At 61.7% G+C, this 22,500-nt stretch overlaps 1 protein-coding gene across 2 annotated transcripts; it reads left to right on the forward strand.

The window, feature by feature from the left end:
• The first annotated feature begins 917 nt into the window (after positions 1-917).
• Positions 918-22,400, forward strand: CUEDC1 (CUE domain containing 1). 2 transcript variants are annotated; one of them, XM_035561145.2, is made up of 12 exons: positions 918-999; positions 6,347-6,412; positions 14,695-15,176; positions 15,745-15,872; positions 16,779-16,905; positions 18,155-18,338; positions 18,841-18,924; positions 19,658-19,747; positions 20,452-20,545; positions 20,777-20,835; positions 21,481-21,551; positions 21,759-22,400. In XM_035561145.2, exons 3-11 carry the CDS (start codon positions 14,886-14,888, stop codon positions 21,546-21,548), a joined length of 1,125 nt encoding a protein of 374 aa, XP_035417038.1. In that variant the 5' UTR covers positions 918-999; positions 6,347-6,412; positions 14,695-14,885; the 3' UTR covers positions 21,549-21,551; positions 21,759-22,400. The 2 variants fall into 2 exon arrangements, with proteins under 2 accessions (XP_035417038.1, XP_035417039.1); XM_035561146.2 differs by having other exon boundaries at positions 21,481-21,582; positions 21,759-22,318.
• The last annotated feature ends 100 nt before the right edge of the window (positions 22,401-22,500 follow it).

Raw genomic sequence — 22,500 nt, forward strand, 5'->3', positions numbered from 1 at the left:
TGTGATTGCCCGATTCCTCTGAAGCGAGGCTGGACTAGAAAAAGTTATTTCAGTCAGCGAAGCTCGCCGCGAGGCGCAGAAGATACACCGAGCTGTATTTAGCTTCGCGAAGGCAAATGTTGTGGCATATGTACTTGTGCTCGCTGAAAGCCAAAGATTTGCCTCTGTTTTCGCTCTCACTGCAGCCTGTGTTCCTTGTCGAAGCCTCGCAGATTTGTACCCAGGCTACGAATTGCGAAGCTGCCAGACACGGATGAAACGACTGAGACCGAGCAGGGGGAAATCTCCACACGAAGGCTGCCCTGGGAGACCCTTGGGACCATCCCAAGAGGGTGCCCGGGGCCCGGCACCCCCAGACGTGCTTCATGCCGGCCTCGCTGCCCCCGGCGGGGTCCTGGGGGTGCCGGGGGGTGCCGGGGGTGCCGTGTTCCTCCCGCCGGCACGTCCAGGAGGGGTCGTTTGCCCCGTGTAAATTCACTCCTGCGATTTACAAGAGGAGATCGCTTCCCGTCCCGGGCTGCGAGCTGTCAGACGCTGCGGCGGCGGATACCGGGCACGGCTGCCTTCAGCCCGGGGCCGTAGCGAGGCTTAGTTACGGCCGAACCCCCGCCAGAAGCCGGGGCCTGGCCCCCCCGGGACCCCCGGGCCGGTTCCCCCGGGGCCGGGCGGTGCTGCCTCCCTGGGCTGGGGGGGTGGGTCCCCAACACCGGGGAGGGGGGGGGGAGCAGAACCGGGGGGAGATCCAGAACCGGGGGCAGGCCCAAGGGACCAAACCCCCCCCGCACACCCGGTTCCGCTCCGGCCGGGCCCCGCGCCCCCGGCCCCGGCCCCGGCCCCGGCCCCGGCCCCGGCCCCGGCCCCGGCCCCGCCGCGCCGCCCCCAGCCGCCGGGCCCGGCGGCCGCCCCCGCCCCCGCCCGCCCGCCACGTACGTCTCCCGTCCCGGCTCCTTTCCATGGTTCCCGGCGCGCTCCGTGCCTGCCGCCGCCCCCGCAGCGCCGGTAAGGGGGGCGGGCCGGGCCGGGCCGGGCCGGGGCTCGGCTCTTTGTGCGCCGCGGCCGGGCCGAGCCGAGCCGGGCGGCGCCTCCCGGCCTGCGCGGGCCGCGGCCCCGAGCTTCGCGGGGCCCGGCGGGGAGCGGGAGGGGGCCGCCGGGCCGCTTCGGGCTCCGCGGGGCCCGGGCAGCGCCGCACGGGGGCCGCGGCGGCCGAGCTGCGGGGAGGGGAAGCGGGGGCGGCCCCGGTCCAGCCCGGGCAGGAGCCGGCGGGGGGGGGGGGGGGGACGACGACTCCGGCAGCGCGGCCCCGGGCCCGGTTCTTCCCCTGCCCGCGGGGAGCGGGATCCCGGCAGCGCCCGGCACGGCCCCGCCGCCTGCCCGGTGAGGGGCAGCCGGAGAAGCGGCCCCTGCCCGCCCCCCCCCCCGGGCGGCACCTCCGGGGGCTGAAGGGGCCCCGTGGCCCGGTGGTGTCCGGAGCCCCGGTGGTGGGGACGGCGGGGCAGGGCCCCCGGAGCTGGTGCTGGGCTGCCGGGCATCGCTGCCCCCCGTGCTGCCCCCCCGTGCTGCCCCATAACACGGGGTGTGCGCGGGGCTCGGCTGCCTGGAGCTTTGCTGCGGGTCTGGTGTTCCTGTTGTGGGATGCCGTCCTGTTCCGCAGCTCCCCACTGCTCGAGAAGTGCTCTTAAATCCCTGTCCTGTTCCTCAGCTCCCCACGAATCGAGCAGAGCACTTACACCCCCTGACATCTCTCCTGGGGACAGATCACACAGCCTAGCTTAGGGAACGTGGCAGGCCCCTTCCGTGCCAAGGCGTTTGTGGTTAGCTCCCGGCTCCGGAGGTGTTTGCGGACCCCAGGAGCCGAGCTGCGTCGCCCTGCTGGGTTTGGAGAGCGCATGGGGCTGGCAGCAAAGCTATCGTGGGCAAACGGCGGCAGGGAAGGGTCTGGGAGCTGCCTCGCCCGTGGGAATCACCATTTCAAAGCAGCGCTCTCAAGTGTTGTCTGCCTCGCCAGGCAGTTTGGATAGACTCCTTTTTATTATTTTTAAAAAGCAGCGGAGTCGCACCTCCTCCTCACACGTCCTCCTGCTGCTGCCACCAAAAATAAATGTGGGGGACGGAGCGGTGACAAAATCCATGGGGAAATCCTGCTGTCCTGGGCCGACCCCTCAGCCTGTAAGTCTGGGGACACCCAAACTTGGTGGCCAGGGGCACACGGCAGCCAACGAAGGCTTTTATTCTCCTTGCCGCCTCCTCCTCCTCATTCGTCTTTAACGATGCAGACTGAAGCACCATCTACCTCGCTGCCAAGCTGTTTGTGATTTTCATTAAGATCTTCCCGTGGACGCCCCGGGCTGAAGCTGCGGCAATGGGGCAGTGGGAAGCTGCAGGAGCTGTGCCCCTCTGGGCAACGGGGATTCGGCCCCTGCCGGTGGCAGGGCGACAGAAAAGGTTTCGGTGGTCATCAAGGTGAAGGAGACGCAGCCTGTGGTCGGCTCACGGTGCTGTCGCTGCTGGTACGTGCCCATTGTGGTGACCTCTGCTGCTGCGATGTCCAGCCGCCCCGGGAGCGCCCGTCTGCCGCGGCAAGGATGTGCCTGGTGCTGGCGGAGCCTCACGTGCTGTCCCCTGGGCCCAGCACCTCCGACTGCAAAAACCATTTGCTTCAGAGGCAGGTGGAAGGCGTCCATCCCTTCTCCCGGCAGATAAGTTCCGAGAAGAGCTTTGTTTTTTTCTCGGCATTTTGTTAGCAAAGAGCTTTCAGATTCGAAACGCAAACCAACAAAACGGCACCTAACCCAGGCACCAACACCCGGCCTTTTCCCCCAGCTGGATCCGCGGCATCGCTGGGCAGGATTTCCCTCCGCGGTGGCTCAAGGAGCTGCACGTATGGGCGCTGTGTACGTGGGTGCCGCGGGCCACAGCCACCGTGGGGCTGGCGGGAGCGTGCGGGGCGCGCGTGGCATTTCTCAGCACGATAGCGAGCCCTCGGTGCTTATCTGCCTGGGCAAATGTGCGCTGCGGGGGCAAAGATAGCGGGATGCTGAGTGCTCCGGGCAGTCACATTCGGACGGGAAAGGTCAGGAGAAGAGCTGAGAGGTAACTCACACTCGGTTGCTGTCGCCGTGAGGATATAATCTGAGGGCAGGACCCGTGGGATGGGTGCCGCTGCCGTAACCCTCGGGCTGCGCGCGCTGGCTGGCATCGTGGGGTGCCCGTGGTCAGAGTGGGGAGGCTCCTGGGCAGCGTGAGCTGATAGTAGTAATTTTGCACTGTAAAATTAGAGTGCATAAAATAATAACATGAACTCGCTTTCAGCTGGGAGAGGTGGTGACGGGTGGCACACCTCTGTCACCACAGGCAAGGTGCTGAGGGAGCTTGGCTGCAGCCGAGCCTCTGCTCGGTGGCGCTGGGCTTGCAGCAAGTGGTTTCGGGACCAGGTTTTGCCGGGCTGTGCTCCTGGTTTTGGCGGCTCTCTTGGTTGCGTGGAGCTGGTGCAGGGGCTGGGAGATGTGCTGGCAGGGCAGCCCCTGAATGCAACAGGGAATTTGGGAAGAAAAAAAAACAACAAAGCAACGACCCAGCTAGCTGGCAAACCAGCTGAAAATAATGGGAAATGAGAACGCTGGGCAATATCTGGGCCTGGCTCTTGCACCACTGCCTCCAGGCGTGGCTGTTCAGCTGCGTGCTGCGATTCGGCCCCTCCATCGGGTTCAGCACCTCAGGGGGACAGGCTTGGTGCCGCAGGATTGCCGCCCTTAGCAGTCAGCCCTCGCCAGCTCCCTGTAGTGCAGGGATCTGCCCAGGAGCATCCTAAATCCCCAGTTAATTGCGAGCTCCGTGCCATGGGCGGCAGCGTTACGGTTCAGGTGGCTTTTGGTGGCTGTTTGTCCTGGCTTGCCCGCTACTTGGAGCTCCAAGCCCAGCCTCTCCCCTTCCGCCAGCTCGGATATCTGCGGGTTTGATTTAAAACAGGTCCGTCTGCTGCAGGGACGCAGCGTTTATTTCTTGTCGGTGCCCATGGTACGGAGTAAAACCTCCCAGGAACAGAATGATCCTGTGATTCCCGACAGTGATTGCCGTCGGGAACTGGAAAGAAAAAGGCATCCTCAAACTCTGCTTCGAACCGGTCCTTGCCCCTGGATTTTCTGCTGAAGCCTCTGCTGACGTGCCCGCGACGTGGAGCAGGGCCTGCAGATGAAAGGGGCCGTATCGCCTTACGGAGCACCTCACGTCCCTGCCAAAACGTGGCCATGAGCGGGGCTGGGGACGTCAGCCGCGGTGCAATGCTGCAGGTCTGCTCCTGCCCCGTCCCTCCAGGGGCTGCCGGGCTGATCTGTGCCGTGTGGACCTGTGGGACTGCAAAACTGGGGTGCTGCTGCTGTGGGAGCAAATCCCCCGTCGCTGTTAAACCTCCACCTGCGGCTCCGCTCGGGCACTTTGCCGGCTGCGTGTGCGGCGCGGCTGGGAGAGGCTGCTGGCACGAAGGCGGCTGCCACTGGGCTGGGTTCCACGTGGAGTCAGGACAGAAGGTCAACCGGCAATTTATTTATTCGTCCATTCATTTAGTGTGGTGTAACTCTAGAAACTTGGGATCTGGTCGGTTGAGACACTTTGTTTAAATTTCAACTACTTTTTTTAAAAACCTCTTTTGAAAAATCCGTGCTGGTTAGCTGTCCCTGACGCATGTATTAACCACTGAGACGCACTGACTTTTCGACTGGAAAATGTTAAAACAAGACTTTTGGTTAACTTCCCATTTTTTGGAACGGGCTAGGGAGTGCCAGGAGGCCCTGCAGAGCCTTTGCCTGGGATAAACTGGAGTTGCTTGGCTTTGAAAACCATCGGATTTAAAAAAAATAAAGTAAAAATCCGGAACAGCCCCGTGGGCAGCACATCCCTGCTCAGACCACCCGTGTCCCGTGGGCATCGGATGTGGGGCTCCGTGGCGTGGCCCTGGCGGTGCCGGGGGGACGCTGGGGTGCCCCCGGCCGGGGCCGTCCTGCCCTGCGGCCGCCTTTGATGCCGGTGAGTGGCAGGTCCTTTGTGGCCCCTTTGTGCCTCCCTCGGTTCTCCCGGCCCGCACAAAACCTGCCATGGAAACCGAGCCCGGCCGATGTCCCGGGAAACCCGGAGGCGCAATTAGGAAATGCAAATACGAATGCAAATTCCTTCACCGCCTTCAAGGCCGTGGAAAACCGTCCCTGGGTCGCCGGTGTCCCTGTGCCACCGGTGTCCCTGTGCCACCGGTGTCCCAAGCCATGGGCAGCGGGACGGGGACGGGGCAGGCAGCCCCAGGGGCAGTGCCGGTGGCCGCGGGGCACCTCGGGCTCTCCTCCCGTTTCCCCGGGGCCTCGGCAGCATCCTGCGGGAAGGACGGGGCGTTTCGGCCCGTGCCGAGCAGTGACTCATAGGTGACAATGCGATATTGATATTTTTTTCCATCCCCTCTCGGTTGCCCAGCGACAAACAAACAAACAAGTGTCTTAAAATCCAAGCCAGCGCCGCAGCCGGAAGGCAGAGCCCCTCGTGGCTCCCCGGTGCCGTGCCGCCACCTCCCCGCCGTGGTGGTGCAGGGGCCGTGCCGCGAGCAGGGTGCTGGGGGTGCTGCTACCCCGGCCAGGAGCTCCTCCGTGGCCCTGCCGGGCTCGGGGCAGTGCCCCCAGAGGCTTTGGTGGACTCGGGACCGACCCCAGGAGCTGGCTCTTGGTGGTGTCGGCGGAAACCCAGCGTGCGTTAGGCTGCGCACAGCACCGCTGGCCTGTCCAGCTCCAGACCCGGTGAATTTTGTTGGAGTTTGAAGGTGTCTTGCGCACGCTGAGCGGCTTCCCTTGCCCTGAAAGGGTTCATCCGGGGCCGCACCGTGCTCTGCAGTCTTCTGATTGCCTTCCCATGCAAGGCACCAGCGTGCCCGGCGTCCTCCCCCCGTCTGCGGCAGGTCCTTCCCTGTCCACGGCTGAAGTGGCGCATGGGACGTGCTCTGCCCAGGTGTCCCCGTTAGCAGTGCCCTCCCGTTGGGACACGGCCACCTGCATGCCTTGTGCTTTCTCCTAGCCCCAGTCCGCTGTAATTGCTGGAAAACGAGCTCTGGCTCCCGGGGGTGGTGTTTCTCCCTTCTGCCTGGCAGCTCGTCGATCCCTGCCCTCGCTCGCGTCCCCGGGGCCTGGCTGAGGCCTCGGCGGAGCAAGGCCGAGCTGTAACGGGGAGAGCAGGTGGCTTGCCTCCAGAAAATGGGGCATGGCACAACTGCCAGATAACTTACCGGGATGTCCAAGCTGATTTCAGTGTTTGACTCAGTTACGGAGTCAATTATAACTGTGTTTTTTTCTTTCGTTCTCTGCCACCCCGTTCCCAGGCGGCCGTGGAGCACTGGCACGAGGGCAGCCTTTGGAGATCGGGAGACCGGCGGGAGCGCTGCGAGGTACCGTGTGCTGGGGGGATGCTGACCCTGCCTCTGCTGCCCGGGGGGCTCTGCCCTGCTCCCCCTTGTGCCTTTTGGGGGCCGGGCTGGATGGGGCAGCCCCCGGAGCTGCAGGGGCTGCGCGGGGTGGTGGTGACGGGAGGTGGAGACGGGGCAGCTGCGTGCCAGGGCCATAGCACAGCACAAGGCAGGGGACGTCCCGTGGGGACAGTTCCTGGCTCCTGGCACTCAGGAAGGGCTCAGAGTTGTGTTGGAGAGGGGATGTGGTGCTCTGAGGGGGGCACGAGGGCTCGTGGCCCCTCTGCGCTGTGGACAGGCAGACGGACAGCACAGCTGCAGCACAACGCTAATCCTCCTGCTGATGGAGCCTGGTGGCTTGTCCCAACCCACTGCTCCTGAAATCCTTGTTGCTTTTAACCTCCCTGGCTGGTAACTGCAGCTGTCGGGCCGGCCCAAAGCAACTGGGACAGCACAGCGACGGAGCTGGGTGTGAATTAATTACTCAAACTTAAAAATAATGCAGGAGAAGTGAGGCTGGGGCTTTGAGGAAGAACGTGCCCTAGTTCAGTGGCCGTGCTGCCAGAGCACAGCCCCTGTGTGGGGGCTGCGAGCGGGGTCCCCTCGCCCTGGGAGCGGGGCCGTGCAGACGTGGGAGCTGGCACTCCAGGTTAGCATCCCACATAATTTCAGGATCTAATCCCGATGTGCTGTGATGGAGCAGAGGGAACAGAGCGAGCACGAGACGCTTTCAAGGGCTTTCATCTCCCCCCCGTGTGCCGGAGGATGGAGCCGCGATCCCCGCGGCGCGCTGAAACCTTCCTGGCGCTTCTGCGGGAGAGGCCTGATGGATCGGCGTTAATTAAATACCCGTCCCTGGCGAGGTGTAGTGTTTCAAGCAGGTTCTCCTCTGCTGAGCAATGTCACCCGGCGCGAGGGAGGACAAAAGAGCAGCGCGATCACAATGCGGTGCCGTGTCCCAGGACAACGAGGGGACGGCAGTGCCCGAATTGTCAGCTCGGTGCTTTCGCGGGGTGGCTTCCATCAGCCATATGGCTTATTGACTCATAAAAAGGCAACTCCTCCATTTGCAACTTAATTACTGCCTTTCTCCCTGCCGGTGCCGGCTCGCAGCGGTGCTGAGCTGGCAGTGCCGAGGGCTGGGCGACCTCGCGGGGTGCGCAGCTCCCGCAGGCGGCGGCGGACATGAGCCTTTTGGGTGGCTTCGTGCCGGGGATCGCCGCCGTGCCTTGCAGCAAGGAGTGGGACAGGCTGCTCTGTGGCTAAATCTGCTCCCTGATCCAGGCAGATTCCCCAACGAAACCCTCGCGAGCTTTCTTTGGACGCGGAGCCAGGGTTCGGGGGCCGTGTCCGGTGATGCGGCAGGGACACAGACACCCATAACGGGTGCAGCACTGGCCGCTCTTTGGAGCAGCTCACTTTCTGGGTGCCGGGGTTTGGGGCTGCCCGCAGGTCCGGGCACCTGGGGGCTCCTCGGCGGCGTTCCTCGAGCTGCAGAGGGGGCCACGGGGGCACAGGACCCTCACACGGTTCCCCATCTGTGCCCTGGAGCGAGCCCGTGCTGGCCCTGCGGGTTTCACCGCCTGCGTGGCGTGGAAACCCCAAGTCTTTCCTCTTCCTCGGCTGTGGTTTCAGCGGCCTGAATGTAGTGGTTGCAAGCAGCCTGCGTAATGACCACTTTTAAATCTTTTTACCAGATCCTAATGGGCAGGGGCCTGTCCTGGTAAATAATTTACCGTGCCCGTGAGTGAGAGTTTTACTCTCCTCGTTTTGTTTCCATAGAAACTTGTGCGGTCCTTCTGCTCCACGTAGCCCTCGGCGAATCAATACTGCTTTTTTTTTTTTTTTTTCCTTTGCACGTTGAGCGATGGCCCTTAAATCCTGGAGGCCAGAGAACAGCAACGGGTGCTGGTGGCCCCGTGGCACCTTGGTGCTGGGGTGCCAGTGCCCGGTCAGAGCCCGCACAACCTCCGTGGCTTGGCCCTGTGCGTGAGGCCCTCGGCCCGCACCGACCCTGCCTCTAACCCTTGGTTTTCTTCCTTCTGTGCCCCTGCACGAAGCTGCTTCAGGAATCGCTGCCCAACTTCTGGAAGCTTACCCCAGTGCCCAGGCTGGGGCAGGGGAAGCCCGGTCTCCTCCCAGTCCCTCCCAGTCCATCCCCAGTGTGCTCCTGCTGCACCAGGAACAGGTGGGACGCGTCCTGCGCTGGCAAGGGAAGGGGCTGGCTCTGCTCAGGCTCCTTCTCCTTTTTCCCCTCTGTCCTTAAATTTCTTTGACCCCTGGCCGAAAATGGCAAATCAGCATTTGTGAACGAGCCATGCTAATTAGCCAGCGAGGCACGATGTGTGCCCGGCCCTGCCCCCAGCACGGATTAGCTGTCGCCCGCCCTACAGTTAGGTGCTGGCTGACAAAACCTAATCCCCAAACAGCCCAGAGGTGGCTCCTCCGCCGGCCCTGACCTCCTGGTGCTGGCCCCAGCAGAGCCGATCACCTTTGTCTCTGCGAGTGTTTTCCTTTTCCTCTCGGCAGCTTCCCGGTGCTTTTGTGTGCGCGGCCGGCGAGGGTTGGCGCTGAGCCGGGAGCACAAAGGGAGGAGAGGGGATAAGCGGCTCAGGACGGGGCTGTGCGACATATGGCGCGAGGGCTTTGCGGGACGGGACGGCGGTGCCTGCGGCTCGGCGCTGGCAGGGCCTCCGTGGGTTTCCTCCCGCGAGGCTTGCACCGACAGCACGTCCGTGAGCAGCACCGGAGCGCTTCGGGGACGTCGTTATGCTGCACGTGGATGGGGAAACTGAGGCACAGAGAGGGCGTTTGACTCAGAAAAGGGTCCCTGGGCTGGAGCTCAGCACCAGCACCAGCAGGTGGGGCCCACAGGGACTGTGTCTCCAGCCCCAAATTTGCTTGGTTGCTTTTCCTACAGCGTCTGCCCTGCGGTGGGTGCCTTGCTCTGCTGGCAGGTGCGCAGAGTCCCTGAGATGCTTTGGCCAGGGCCGTGGGACAGTGCTGGATCTGGAACAGCTTCGCAGAGGGGCCAGGATTTTGGGAGAGCCCCCGACACCCTGCTTCGCCCCGTCCCTCGCTCAGGGCACCTCTCCCTCCTTCCCACCCACGTCAGGTGGGTGATGTCCCCTGGGTGCCATCGCTGTGCCAGCAGCCGCCCGGAACAGCGTGCTGCGGTCACCCAGCCGCTGTGCTTGCAGGGCTTGTGCTGGGTTCGTGGGACAGGAGGGCACGGGGAGGGACACAACCTGAGCCGGGGCACGGCTCTCAGCCGGTGCGGGAGCAGCTGGGGTCGCCGACGCCTTCTGTAGCAAAGCAAACAGGAGGGTGACGCCCTGATCCCGATTACGGCCGCGCTGGCGGCTGCTTGTCCCCCTGTCCCCGTCCCTGCCAGCAGCTCGCCGGCCGGCGTGCCCTCCGCACACGCGGCGCCCGCCTGCTGCAGCCGTTTGCCACCAGCCCCGGCAGCACGCTGAGTTTTCAGCTGGGACAAACGTGTTTTGGTGTCAGCGGTGAGAGCCCGAGGAGGAAAGGTCGCGGTTGCTCAGCCACCTTGTGGAGCAACCTTAAATCTGCCCCTCTGCTTTCGTCAGCCTCTTGCATCTAATTTACTGCACGTCGACACGGGATAGATCTGAGCAGAGATGCATTTAAATCATACAAAGGATGCTGGGTTACTTTAATCGCTCACACTTGCTTGACCCATTTTTTTTTTAATCCCTTCCTGGAAACCTTGTTTCGTGTTTGAATTCCCTCAACTATTTTAGGAATGCCGTCCTACCAAGCTCAAATTACCTTCAGTGAAGCCATTGGAAGGCAGCCTCGCAAGGCGGGCAACTTTTCGATTAAGATCTAGTGCTATCTCATTAATATAGGCTTAGTTTGGAAGGGAGGGGTGGGGGGAAGGACTGTAATTGTGGCCTGGCAAATGCGTGTGAGACCCGGGGATTAGTCACAGGGAAACACCAGGCGCTCCAGGAGGGCTCTGTCCTGCACAGCCCAGGGCTCTCCGTCCCTTGCTCACCACGGCCACGCACCCTGCTGCCACCCAGGGTCCCGGGGGAGGGCTGGGGTCCCTCAGGAGCTCTCACCCTGCTTCTCCCCCCCAGGCCGAGAGCAGCCGCTGCGTTTCGGCCTCACGAGGCTGCTTTGCAGGCCCACCGGGTGCTGCGGGGCTGACATCTGGTGCGCGCACAAAGGCCCCTCGTAAATCTGTCTGGGAGGGTGGCACGGCGCGGTTCCTGGCGCTGGGATCCCGCAGGAGAAGAGGATTTCCCTGAAGCGGGTGGCCGGGGGCGCATGGCGCTGCTGGCCTCTGCCGGCCGCAGCCGCAAGCGCCGAGCAGCCGTGGCCCAGGGGTGACAGGCACCCATGGGTGCAGGTTCCCGTGGGGGCTCGGTTACCCTGGCCCCCTCTTTGTGCTGCTCTGGCCCGGCTCTCAGAGCCGATGGGATTTGGGTTTGCAGAGGTACGTGCTGCACGGGTTTTCACACAGAGCTTTTTTTTTTTTTTCCCTTTTTTTTTTTTTTTTTTCTTTCCCTGATTGCTTTATACTTTTCTGAAAAGGGCTTAAACCCAGCCGTTTTAATACATGGTGGAACAGGTATTAAAGGGATCCTCGTGTGCCTGCTTGTTCCTGTGTGAAAGGACCTGATCGCAGGCAGCTTCCCAGGGCTGCGGAGCTGGAGGTGTGCGTGCGTGCGCTGCCACGGCCGACAGAAAGGTGACGGAGGAGGCTTGGGGAAGACTTAACGCAGCCACATCCTGCACGTCCTCGGTGTGTGCTCTGAATTTCAATCCGCTGCTAGACACTACTGTAATTTTTGTTCCCGATTGTTTACTTTTCATCCTGGTTTTAATCCTATTACAGTCACCGCTGGCCAGACACCTACAGCAGCCAAGCGGTCGCGTTCCTGCGCTTCTTGCTCCTTTTCAGCGAGGTCCCTTTGAAGGGGCCTGGCTGACGGCAGAGCTCCGAAAACCTGCCCTGGATGAAGCAGTTCTTGATTTAACGCGTCCAGTGTGAGTCTTGCTCTGAGAGCTTTCCCTCCAGAGCTTGGAGCAGGGGAAAAAGGGCTGGTCTTGTCCAGCCGCGTTTAAGCAACCCCATCTGTTGTCTGAGCTGCAGCAGACACTCGGGAAGAGAATATTCTCCTTCGCGCTGGTGCCAAGGCTTTGCCCTGAGTTGCGAGGGCTGTGAGCAATCGGTCCCGCTGCTTTTACAGCTGTTGGCTCCTTCGCCAGGGCTGCTTTCCTCGCAGAGCTGAGTAACTGTTGTTCCCAGCATGAAATCGCTGGGCTCACCAGCCACAAGGATTATCCAGCTGCTCCTCTGCTGGTCCTGGGAGCACCCTCAGCACAGTCTCCTCCGCGTCCCGTCCTGTTGGCACTGTGGTTGAAGCCTCTGGGGTGAGCTGCGGGCTGCAGCAGGGCAGACTGATGCTCTGTGTCCGTGCTGCGGGGTGTCGCATGCCCTGGGCTCTGCGACAGGAGCTTTGTGAGGGCTGTGCAGCCCGTGGGTGGCTCGGAGATGTGCTCGTCAGCTCCCCAGCCAGTGCCTCGAAGGGTTTCTCTGTGGCTGCTGAGGTCTTGCTCTTGGCTTTGTCTCCGCCGAGTGCGGATTCGGGTTGTGTGAGCTGGCGGGGGGGCTTGGGGCTTCCTGCGCCCGGCCGTGCCCCAAGTGCGGCACTGCCCTCGCCTGGGGCTGTGCTTGGCCGCCAGCTTCCTTCCTTCCTTTTTGGGCAATCTGCAGGATTTTGCTTTTCCTGGCGCCCTCCCAGCCCCTCGCTGACATCACTGAGCCACCGGCCAGCAGTGCCCAGACCGTTCCCTGCGGCACCGGCATGGGGATCCCGCTCGCCTTTCTCCGGATTTGAACTCCTGCTGCTGCGGGGGTTTGCATTTCTCTGGGATGTCATCAGGACATTAAAAATGGGTTTTAAGACCTGCGTTTGCAGCCTTGCCCCGCTGCGTGCTGGGGGCACTGCCTGTGCCTTACCTCTGCCAAATTTGCTGGTGTGAGCACCAGTGGCGGCCCGGCAGCGTCCCTGCAAGCCGCGCGGCCATGACTCAGGTTTCACGGGCTTGGGAGCGTCTTTGCGATACAATCCCTCGTTGTTGTTTAAAGCCAGATGTGCAGCAGAGCCTTTTTGGCATACAAATGTCCCCGTCCCTGTTTTTTTTTTTTCATCTTAGGACCAGAAGCTTTCAATTATTCAGCAGGCTCCCAGTCACGCTATCTGGCATGGGCTGCAATTTAAATGAGTCGTCGCAGACCCTGGTGCCTCGTTGACTAACACCTTCCACGGAAAAGAGGCGTCTACAGCTGGGAGAGCCCAGCCTTTCCCCGGCAGGGCAGAGGGATTTCCACACTCGGCTGCGTGTTGGTGGCCGGGGCCTTCGGCTCCCTCTAAACGGGGCTGCCCAGCCCTCGTGGTTATGGGGAAGACCTTAAATACCCGCTCAGAAGTCAAACGGCGGGAGACAAATACCCCCGACCACAGGCACTTATTGTTGCTCTATAGTTCTTAGGGTTTTAAAAGAGATCGGGGGATTTTTTAGGCACACTTCCTGATTTTGGAGCCTGATTTTATTATGTGATGTTTATGAGATATTAGATCAGCAAAGCCATACTAGTGAGTTCTCTGCAGGTCTCATCATCCTCAGGTTTTTGTGTTTGGATCCTGTGTGTGTTTGCAGCATGTCCTTTAAGATCTGTTCTCCCCTAGACGTGTGGGCTCTGAACCTGTCCTCGTTGAGTGGCTGAAGCGGTGTGCGTCCCCCGGGAACGCGTTAGAGCTCAGTTTAGCACGCGACTAAACCAGAAATGCAATATTGCAATTAAAGTACAATCCCAGAGGTGCGAACAATGCTGGCTTTTCACTGTGAATGAATCATGGCAGCAGAGGAGGAACCAAGAAGCAATGTTTTGTTAACTGACTCCAGCAGATTTGTTTGTCACCGGTGAACAGAGCCGGGCAGGGCGGTTGCGGCGTCGTGCCCTGCTCACGCTGCGCTGCTCCACGCCTCGCTCCTCGCATGCCGCAGCAATCCCTGCCGGGCGAGAGGGCTGGGATGGAGCTGGCTCATGGCCGAGTGATCCCTTCAAATGCATTTTCTTAGTGAGTGCAGAGCAGGCGGTGACTTCGCATGCTCAGAAATGCCTCCTCGTGAGCCTTTCTGCTCCCTCTCCACCAGTCCTGGCTTTTGTGCGTAGGGTGGCCTTGGTAAGGGCACGGGAGAGCCCGGGTGACCTTCAGAGGTGGCTGCTCTGCTTAATGGTGTTGAACCTGATTATAGTTTTTCACTGAGAAATGTGCTTGGCGTGTTCTTCTCAATTAAATACAGTTTTAGGGACAGTTGTCGTGAACTCTCCGCCTGCCACTTGGGAAAAAGCTTTTGAAAATGATATTATGGATCAAAAGTGTTCCTGGGGTAATTCTTTCTAAACAGCGGAGTTAATCCAGAACTGAATTTGGCCCTGCATTTCCAAATGAGAAGCAGTAGCTGTATAATCTGTTTATGGTTTTAAAGTGAACGTTAATCTTGGATTTGGTGGCTTTTCCCAGGGGTCGATTTGTTGTGCTGCAGTGCTTTAGCCCCCTGCACTGAAATGACTCCGTTTTTTTATTTTAAAGAGAGATTTCACCGTGTTTATAAATAAACGTAAGTCCTGGAAATGTGAAATCTGTGGAGCCCTCTGCAGTGGAAGCGATGCCATGTTCCCTACCTCGCAGCTCTTGCAATTTGTGTGTGCAGCGCCTGGCACAGTGAACCTGAGCTCCTGGCTGCCCTCCCCGGCGCGGCGATGTGCCGATCGCGCCGGGACACAGCTGAATAGGTTGAATTTGGTTGAATTTCCCCCACTGAGGCAGGAGATCTCGCTGCGCCTCTGGGCACCTTGTTCACACCTTGGTGGTGAGCACGGCCCCTGCCTGCAGCCTCCTGGCCACGCGTCGGGGCATGGATGATGCTCGCACTGTTGGCTGAGCAAGTGAGGCAGAGCCACAAAAGGAAGAAGTTAAAAATCGTGCTCCTCCCTCCAAAGGGAAAGAAAAACCCCTGGAAGGGGGGATTTCTGAGATGGGCTTTAGATGAAGGTGTTACCAAAAATATGCCTCGTGCGCAAGTCCAGCTGCTGCTCCTGGCGAGGACGGAGCTCAAAGCTGCCCCCCTCCCTGCCACCCCGGGGTCTTGTGGCTCTTTTCAAACAAAGCGACCTCAAAAAGGTGACTTCTGTGACTTCTCTCCCCTCTGCCCCGCAGGTGGGAGGATGCTGCAGCGCGCCGGGGGCTGACACGCGGTGCTGCGGCCGCGGGGAGCGGTGCCCCCGCCGCCCACCCATGGTCCCCGCCGGCAGCCGGGGCAGCGCCCCGTGACGGGTGGCGGCAGGCGCCCGCCTTACCGGGACCGGGATCGGGATCGGGACCATCGCCCCCGTGCCGGCCGCCCCGCCATGACGAGCCTCTTCCGACGCAGCAGCAGCAACGGCGGGTCGCGCGGCGGCTCCTCGGCGCAGGAGCTCAACAACAGCCGGCCCGCCAGGCAGGTCCGCCGGCTGGAGTTCAACCAGGCCATGGAGGACTTCAAGACCATGTTCCCCAACATGGACTACGACATTATCGAGTGCGTTCTGAGGGCCAACAACGGCGCCGTGGACGCCACCATCGACCAGCTCCTGCAGATGAACTTGGACAGCAGCGGCTGCGACGACAGCTCGGACTCGGAGGACAGCATCCCCCCCGAGGTACCCCCGCGGCCGGCTCAGCGCGAGCAGGCGGTGCGGTCCCGCTCTGCCGTGTTTGTGCCACCTGCAAAATTGGTATCAGCCCAGCGGGTGGGGGTGTGAGGGTAAGGGAAAGGCAGCGGAGCTGGTGTTATTGCAGGCCTGCAGCTGCGCTTCGCCAGCTCAAGGAAGCCAGACCCATGGCAGCACCCTTGGGACCTGCTGGCCCTGGGGGTGCAGGATGCCTGGGCACCGTCCAGCCACCGCAGGCAGCAGACGTTTGAACCCCAGTTTGGTTGATTTGTAGCACAGAGCCTGCTCGGTTTGCCTCGGGCAGTGCTTGAGGCTTGAGCCAAACTGCTTTCCTCCCTCCTTTCCTCCCCCAAACCAACAGAAAGCCTATTGCTGCCGTCAGAGGATCCCCCCAGTTGCCAAAATGCTGCGCCTCGTCCCTCGAGAGCGGCACCCCCAGTGCCAGGGGACAGAGCCAGGATGTTTGTCCCCATCCTGCAGCAACAGTCAGCTGGTCCCTGTCCCCGGGGGGAGCAGTGCCCCCGCGCGCCCTCACCCCGTCCTTCTCCCCCTCCAGATCCTGGAGCGGACCCTGGAGCCGGACAGCTCGGACGAGGAGCCCCCCCCCGTGTACTCTCCCCCTGCCTACGAGAGCCAGGCGCTGGGCAGCCGCTGCCCCCGCGCGCCCCCCACGCCGCCGCCCAGGTGAGCGCCAGCCCCTCGCCGCGGCACAGGGCCCCGCCGGGGGGGCTGCTGTGCACGAGCCCCCCGTACAGGGGGGGGCTCTGGCGTCCCTTCGTTAGGACTGGGCGAGACGAAGGCAAGGGGGATGAATGAAGCTCGCAGCTGGCGAAAAAAACGTCCGCGAGGCCCCAAGACGTGAACAGCTGAGGGGCCCGGAGAGCCGCTCCTGGAGCGAGTGGAATGGCAAAAATCAGCTCCTGGGGGCGGGGAGCGCTTGACGCCTCTCGAAAACACCAGGTGCTGCACGGCCGGGGCCCGGCACCTCCTATCTCTTGGCACGGGGAGCCCTCGTGGCTGTGCTGCGGTGGGGAAGGGCGGCAGGGCCACGGCCGTGGGAGGGCAGCGCCTCAGGGCGCCGTCACGCTGCTGCTGCTGCTGCTGCTGCTGCTGCTGCTCCTCCATCGGGCCACTGAGCCACAACCGTGGGCTTGGAGGAAAGCAGCTGCCACTGCCCTTGTGGCCTCTCTGTGCCAGGTCCCCCGCTGCAGACAGTTCTGCTGGTTGTGCAGGCTGGTTTTGGTGTCCGGGGGGAGAAATTTGTAAGCAAAGCCCTGCAGTGGTAAAGCTCCCACGTCGCTGTTCGCCAGGAGTGTGAGCAAAACAGGGAGGAGGAAAATCTAGCCTGCAAAACAGTGGAGCGAGGCTTGAAAAGCGACTCCCAGAGATTTCAGAGTCGCTAGGAGAGCTTTTCGCTCTCCTGAGCTCATGCTAAGACGAGGTCCTGGGGAGGCAGGATGAGATTTCCCAGCGCCCAGGACAAAACCCGTGGAGCTGGGTCGGGGGGCTGTAGGCACAGGGCCCTGCGCCCCCCTATTCCAGCACCGTGGGGTCCCCCTGGCCCAAGGGTGCTCTCTGTGCTTGCCGCAGGACGGACGTGCCGGGGCCCGGCAGCGCCCAGGCGCCCGGCCGCTACAGGAACTGGAACCCGCCGCTCCTGGGCAACCTCCCCGAGGATTTCCTGCGCATCCTGCCCCAGCAGGCGCCCCGCGCCCAGGTGAGGGCCCCGGCGCTGAGCCACCCCGAGCTCCGACAGCCGGTGCTGGGTCGTTCGGGGTGGCGCTGAAGCGAGCGAGGCGTGCAGGAGGAAGCTTCCAGCCAGGCTCTGAGGCTTCTTGCCATTAGTTAGCTCAGCAGTCGGTGCCAGAAATACCACGTGCAAGAAGCACTTAATGTTTTAAATTATTTGACCTGCTGCCCCAGTGAGAAACGCTCTTGGGCAGAGCAGTGCATTCAGTGCATTCAGGGGCTGTTGTTGCGTGCATTAGATACCAAATCTTGTGCACACCAGAGGATTTCCCCCTGGGAAGTCAGTCCCCGTATGCTTCATGGCGGTTTTGGGGCCACGCAGTTTGTCCTCGCAGCACCCTTCTGCAAGGGCCAGCGCCCTCCCAGCGTGGCAGGGACCAGGGCAGAGCTGCAGATGCCCTTCCCTCCCCGTGCATCGTCTCTTCCCTCCCTTTTTGGCTCCAAAGGCAGCCTGCCACGTTTCCATAAATAATTGCCCTGGAAGTTGAGCTTCTCAGGCTATATTACCTTTCTGGGAATAGGAACATGCCAATTCATTTGGGCTCAAGGGGAGGAGAGGAGCAGCTGCCCTTTTCTTTCCCTGGTAATTGTGTGCTTTTGCTTTTTATGGCACTCTGAGAGCAGCTACAAATCAGATAAATATTGTAGGCAAGGGTGAGATTGCTACTGTGCAGCGTGGCTCTGCTCCTCCACGTGTGCAAGCGTGCCAGGAGCCAGGGGATGCGAGCACAGGGGCGTTTGTCAGTGGGAAATTGCAGTCTCTGCCTTTTTGTTGGGGAAATTAAAGCAGCGATGCTGGCTGCAAGACCTTCCTCCCTCACCTCGACACCAGGCGCCGTCTTAGTTCAACTCCGTGTGTTTAAATTAAAAATATTTGCAAATATGCTCTGAGAACGAGCTCTTCCAGGGGCACAGCGGATCCTTGCTGTGCCGTGCTGGTTCCCAGACCACGGGGTGTGTGCTCCCATGCAGGAATGTCATCCCCTGGCTCCTCCACCCCGTGGGCAGACCCGGGGGTGCCCAGTGCCCCCTTTGCCCTGGCCGGGGGGTGCCCCTCCAGGCGGGGCCGTTGGAGTGGGAGGCCGGGACCCCGCTGCCAACAGACCGTAGGAGCAAAATGCCGGTGTCAGCATAAGGCGGGGGGCTCTGGGGAGCTTTGTGGGGGGCCAGGTCCCACGGCCGCAGACCAAGCCCTGCCCTGTCTGCCTCCCGCCCAGGGCTCTCCAGGCTGCCGGCAGCCCGTGCCGAGGGGGCTCGGCCCGCGGGGCCAGGGCTCCCTGGAGCAGGAGAGGAGGTGGAAGCAGTACCTGGAGGACGAGCGGATCGCGCTCTTCCTGCAGAACGAGGAGTTCATGAAGGAGCTACAGAGGAACCGGGATTTCCTGCTTGCCCTGGAGAGAGGTGAGGAGCACCGCTGGAAACCTCCCTCTGCGTTTTGGCCGTGTGCCTCCCTCCAGGACAGAGGTCCTGCTGTGGTGGCCCGGCCGGTGACGAGGCAGAGACGTGCAGGATGTGGTCAGGGCCGTGGTGGCAGCCCGACCTGCCAACACCGAGCAGCAGGCTTTGTTCCTGTGCTCCTCTTGGCGCTGAGCCGCCTGCCACGAGGCTCTGCTCCTCCTGCCCACCTCTGCGAGGCCTCCAGCAAAGCCCAGCAAATCTGTGGCAAGGAGCCCTGGCAATGCCCTCCAAGCCCCACGCGGGGAGACGGCCAGCATGGGTTTACCGGGGCTGTTCCTCCCCTGTCGCCACGCACCTTCCCACTTCCCCTCGTGTCCCCGTGCTGCTGTGAGGGGCCACTCACTCGGCTGTGAGCACAGCAGGCATGCAGGGGAAAGGAGCACAGAGCTGTGCGTGCTGCCCCAGGGGTCTGACCGAGCGGGCCTCGGGGCTTTCTGTTTTTCAGACCGGTTGAAATACGAGTCGAAAAAGTCCAAGTCGAGCAGTGTTGCTGTCAGCAACGATGTTGGTTTCTCCTCCGTAATATCAGGTAATTCCAAGAGGCGGAAGAAAATCACCTCTCGTCAGCTGGGTGCCTTGAGCTCTGCCCGACGGGCCGTGCCGTGCCGTGCCATGCTGTGCCGTGCCATGCCAGGCCATGCCGTGCCGTGCCACGCTGATGCCCTCTGATGTGGCTGCAGGGGAAGGAACCCAGCTGGTCCCTCCCTGCTGCACAAAGCCCCCAGAGAGTGCGGGAGAGGGGAGGGAGGGCGATGGGGATGGGTGCTGGCGCCCTCCCCGGCCTCACCCTGCCTTCCCCAGGCAGCACTGCTCCCGTGTCCTGCCTCTGTCCCTGCGGTGGGAGTAGGGATGCAGTTCCCAGGGGTGACAAAGCCTGCCCTTGCCTTGATCGGAGCGGAGGATTGTGCCTGGGAGGCATAATGACTGTTCTGAGTAATCCTGATTAACCTCGGCAGCAGGGCAGCTGCCCGGGGACAGAATTAGCACTGGTGTCCGTGCGTGTCCCCGTGCGGGGCTGGGGGCAGGCGAAACGCAGCCGAGTCAAGGTCCCTGCACCCCGGGTCTCTGCACCCCAGCTCTCAGGGGTTTTATCAGCGGGGGGTCCTCGTCTGGCGTGCTGATGCCCTCGTCCTGCTCGCTTTTGCTCAGCTCCGCTCGTGGCAGGGCTGCGCTCCGCGAGCGCTGGAACTGGGTCACGGAAATGATTTGTCTCGAGCCTCCCCCGGCCACGTGCCGCCCGTGACCAGATGTTTGCCTTCCAGGTGACGCAGCCCCCCCCGTAACCAGCGAGGCCGGCAGCGCCGTGTCCGACGATGCCTTATTCAGAGACAAACTGAAACACATGGGGAAGTGTGAGTTGGGTTCCGGCACTGGCGGCGGGCAGCCCCTGAGGGGCTGCAGGGGGTGGCAGGGGGCAGAGCTGGCTCGCGCAGCACGTCCGTGGGTGCCGCCGCACCTGTCTGCCGGCACGTGTGCCCCTGGGCTCCTTGCCACCCCTTGTGGCAGGCTGGCACACGTGTCCCCACCACCCCTCGACTCACACGGCTGGCACGTGGGCGTGCAAGGCACAGGCCACCGCACGCTGCAGGTGCACGTCGCGCTACGACAGAGCTCAGCCCCGGCAGCGGCGCTTTGGGGTGAAGTTTCTGACTGCGTTTTGCAGTTCTGGGCTTGGGCATCCCACACCCGGCAGCGACAGGGAGCTGCCGTGCCCTGCGCCACGCGGGAGGCCGGGTCCTTCAGTCCCAGCTCTGCGCTGGAATCCTGGAGGAGGAAGCAGAGGGGTTGCTGTAACTCTCCCTTTCCAAATCCATTCCTCTTAGCCACTCAGTCTGCTTCTCCCATCGCAGAACAGCCCAAGTTCTTTGGGCAGCCTGACTCAGACCACAGCTAGCTGAGACCCACTGGGGAGGGCCGGGTTAGTCACGGGGAGGGAATGCCACAAAAATCCCAGTGAAAGGGTGACAATGTCAGCACCGTGGCCATCTCCTCCCCACCACCCACAGTGGCTTTGGGGAGGGTTTGGGGTGAGACTCACCTGGCTGCTTCCTTCCAGCAACGCGCAAGAAGCTGTTTGAACTTGCCAGAGCCTTCTCCGAGAAGACGAAGATGAGGAAGTCGAAAAGAAAACACCTGTTGAAGCACCAGGTGTATCCTAAAAGGGGCTCGCTGCCATCTGTCCCCAGCAGCTGGGAACCGCTGAGGGGCTGCAGGGTGCGGGCTGGGCAAGCCGTGGTCCCAGGGGACTCTGCGAGGCTGTGGTTTGGCGAGGAGCCTCCCCAGCTGCCTCCCGCGGCTGGGCTGGGGGCTGTGAAGGGTCACTGGTGGTGCTGCGGCCACGTCCTGGCCCCCTGACACGTTTTCCTTAGCAGAGGGTGCAGGCTGGGGACAGCAGCTTCCACGGCAAATCTTCTCGACGATGTCGAAGGACACTCGTGCGGTAAGAAACGCCGTGCCGTGCCGTGCCGTGCTGCGCCATGCCGTGCCGTACGTGTTGGGCTCAGCCCGGCAGGCCAGGGACCTGCTGTGCCGGCCCTATCCTGCCCCACACCACCACTGGGCTGGATCAGGATCCTGTAGGGTCCGTGCCGGGGGCACAGCCACCCGTGCAATGGGCTCAGCCCCAGCACCACGCGGCTCTCTGGTGAGCACATGCTTGCCGGGGTGCCTGGGGACAGGCTTCTCCTCTTCTGGGGAGCCTCGGGGATTGCAGCTGGGCTGCGCATAGCCCGGGGCCAGGGCACCAGCCCAGCAAAGCTGTCGGCAGCTGGGTTCGCACCAAGGTGACTCCTGGCACTGTTGTGCCAACCCCGACCACCTCGGAGCTGGCTCAGGTGTGGCTGCGTGGCAGAAATGCCTCCCTGGGCCAAGACCTCCTTCCACCTTTCCCAGGCGCGTTCTGGCAGAGTCTGTGTCCCAATCCCGGGGTGTTTTCTGGCTGAGCGAGGAAATCCCTGCCCCGGGGCGGGACCCGAGCTGCCTCCTCACTGCAGCACCTCCCTGGCGTTGGGCCTGGTGTTGGGGCTGGTGTCCCGCGTGGGGCGGCCGCAGCCTCCGACAGCCCCCGTCTGCCTGTGCCTTTCAGATGAAGACTTCCAAGCACGGAGGCAGCAGCTCCAGGAGGAGGAGGAGACGCCAAAGGAAGGGCAGTAAATGGTGAGAGGCACTGGGGGATGAGCACTTTTTGGTGAGCATGCAAGCAGCCCCAGGTGCTTTGGTTTGGGTCTGGAGCCCCTCTGGGTGTGGACGAGCCCCACCAGCGCTGCAGGAGCCCCGGGCGCTGCGGTGGGCTGGTGCTGGCCGTGGTGTGGCTGAGGCTGAGCACACGCTGTTCTCTTTCCCTCCCCATCTCCTCCCCTGCAGGTCCCAGCACTGGGCTTTATTGCTGGCACAGAACATGCAAAAGGCTTAAGAAGAAGATGGCTGAAAAGGAAAAAAAAAAACCAAACACCCAACAACAAACAACCCAGTTTTTTGGCTGTTCCCCCTCTGCTTTTGTACTCCTCTAAAGTACAAGTATTGAAGTGAGGCACAAAGTTTTCTTACCAGGGGTTTGAAAACAACTTCTCCTATCTAGCAAATCAGCCAAAAAAAAAAAAAGGAAAATAAAAGGAAAAAAAGTCGGCAGCTGACCTGAGCTGCAGTGGAGCTGGTGGATCTCAGACCCGAGGAGCAGCCGTCTGTCCTGCTTGATCCAAGCGGCGTCGCGAGAAGAGTGAAAATCAGTTGTGCTAACGAGGATGCTTTCAAACGTGGGGATCTGCTCGGCTGGAGTGTTCCTGAACATATCTCTGTAGCGATCAGATGTAACTCTGCTCTGCACACACAGGAAAAGAAAACACACGAGAAAGAGAACCTAAAAATCATTGTCTACTATTGCTAGGAGTAATGAGCAGAGATTCAGATCAGGTAATAGTTGAATATTGAATAATATAAATTGTTTATAAAAGGAAAGGCCTTCTTTTCCAAGGCATTTCACTTTGAATTAAACCTTTGCCTTTGGCATTGCTCAAACTGCCTTGAAGCCCGGACCTGAAGTGGCCGCAGCGAGGCCGGCTCGCTCCAGCCGCGCTCCCTGTGCCGGCGCGGCACGCGGCACCACCGC

Source organism: Cygnus atratus, chromosome 20 (genome assembly GCF_013377495.2).
Source record: "Cygnus atratus isolate AKBS03 ecotype Queensland, Australia chromosome 20, CAtr_DNAZoo_HiC_assembly, whole genome shotgun sequence".
NCBI lineage: Eukaryota > Metazoa > Chordata > Aves > Anseriformes > Anatidae > Cygnus > Cygnus atratus.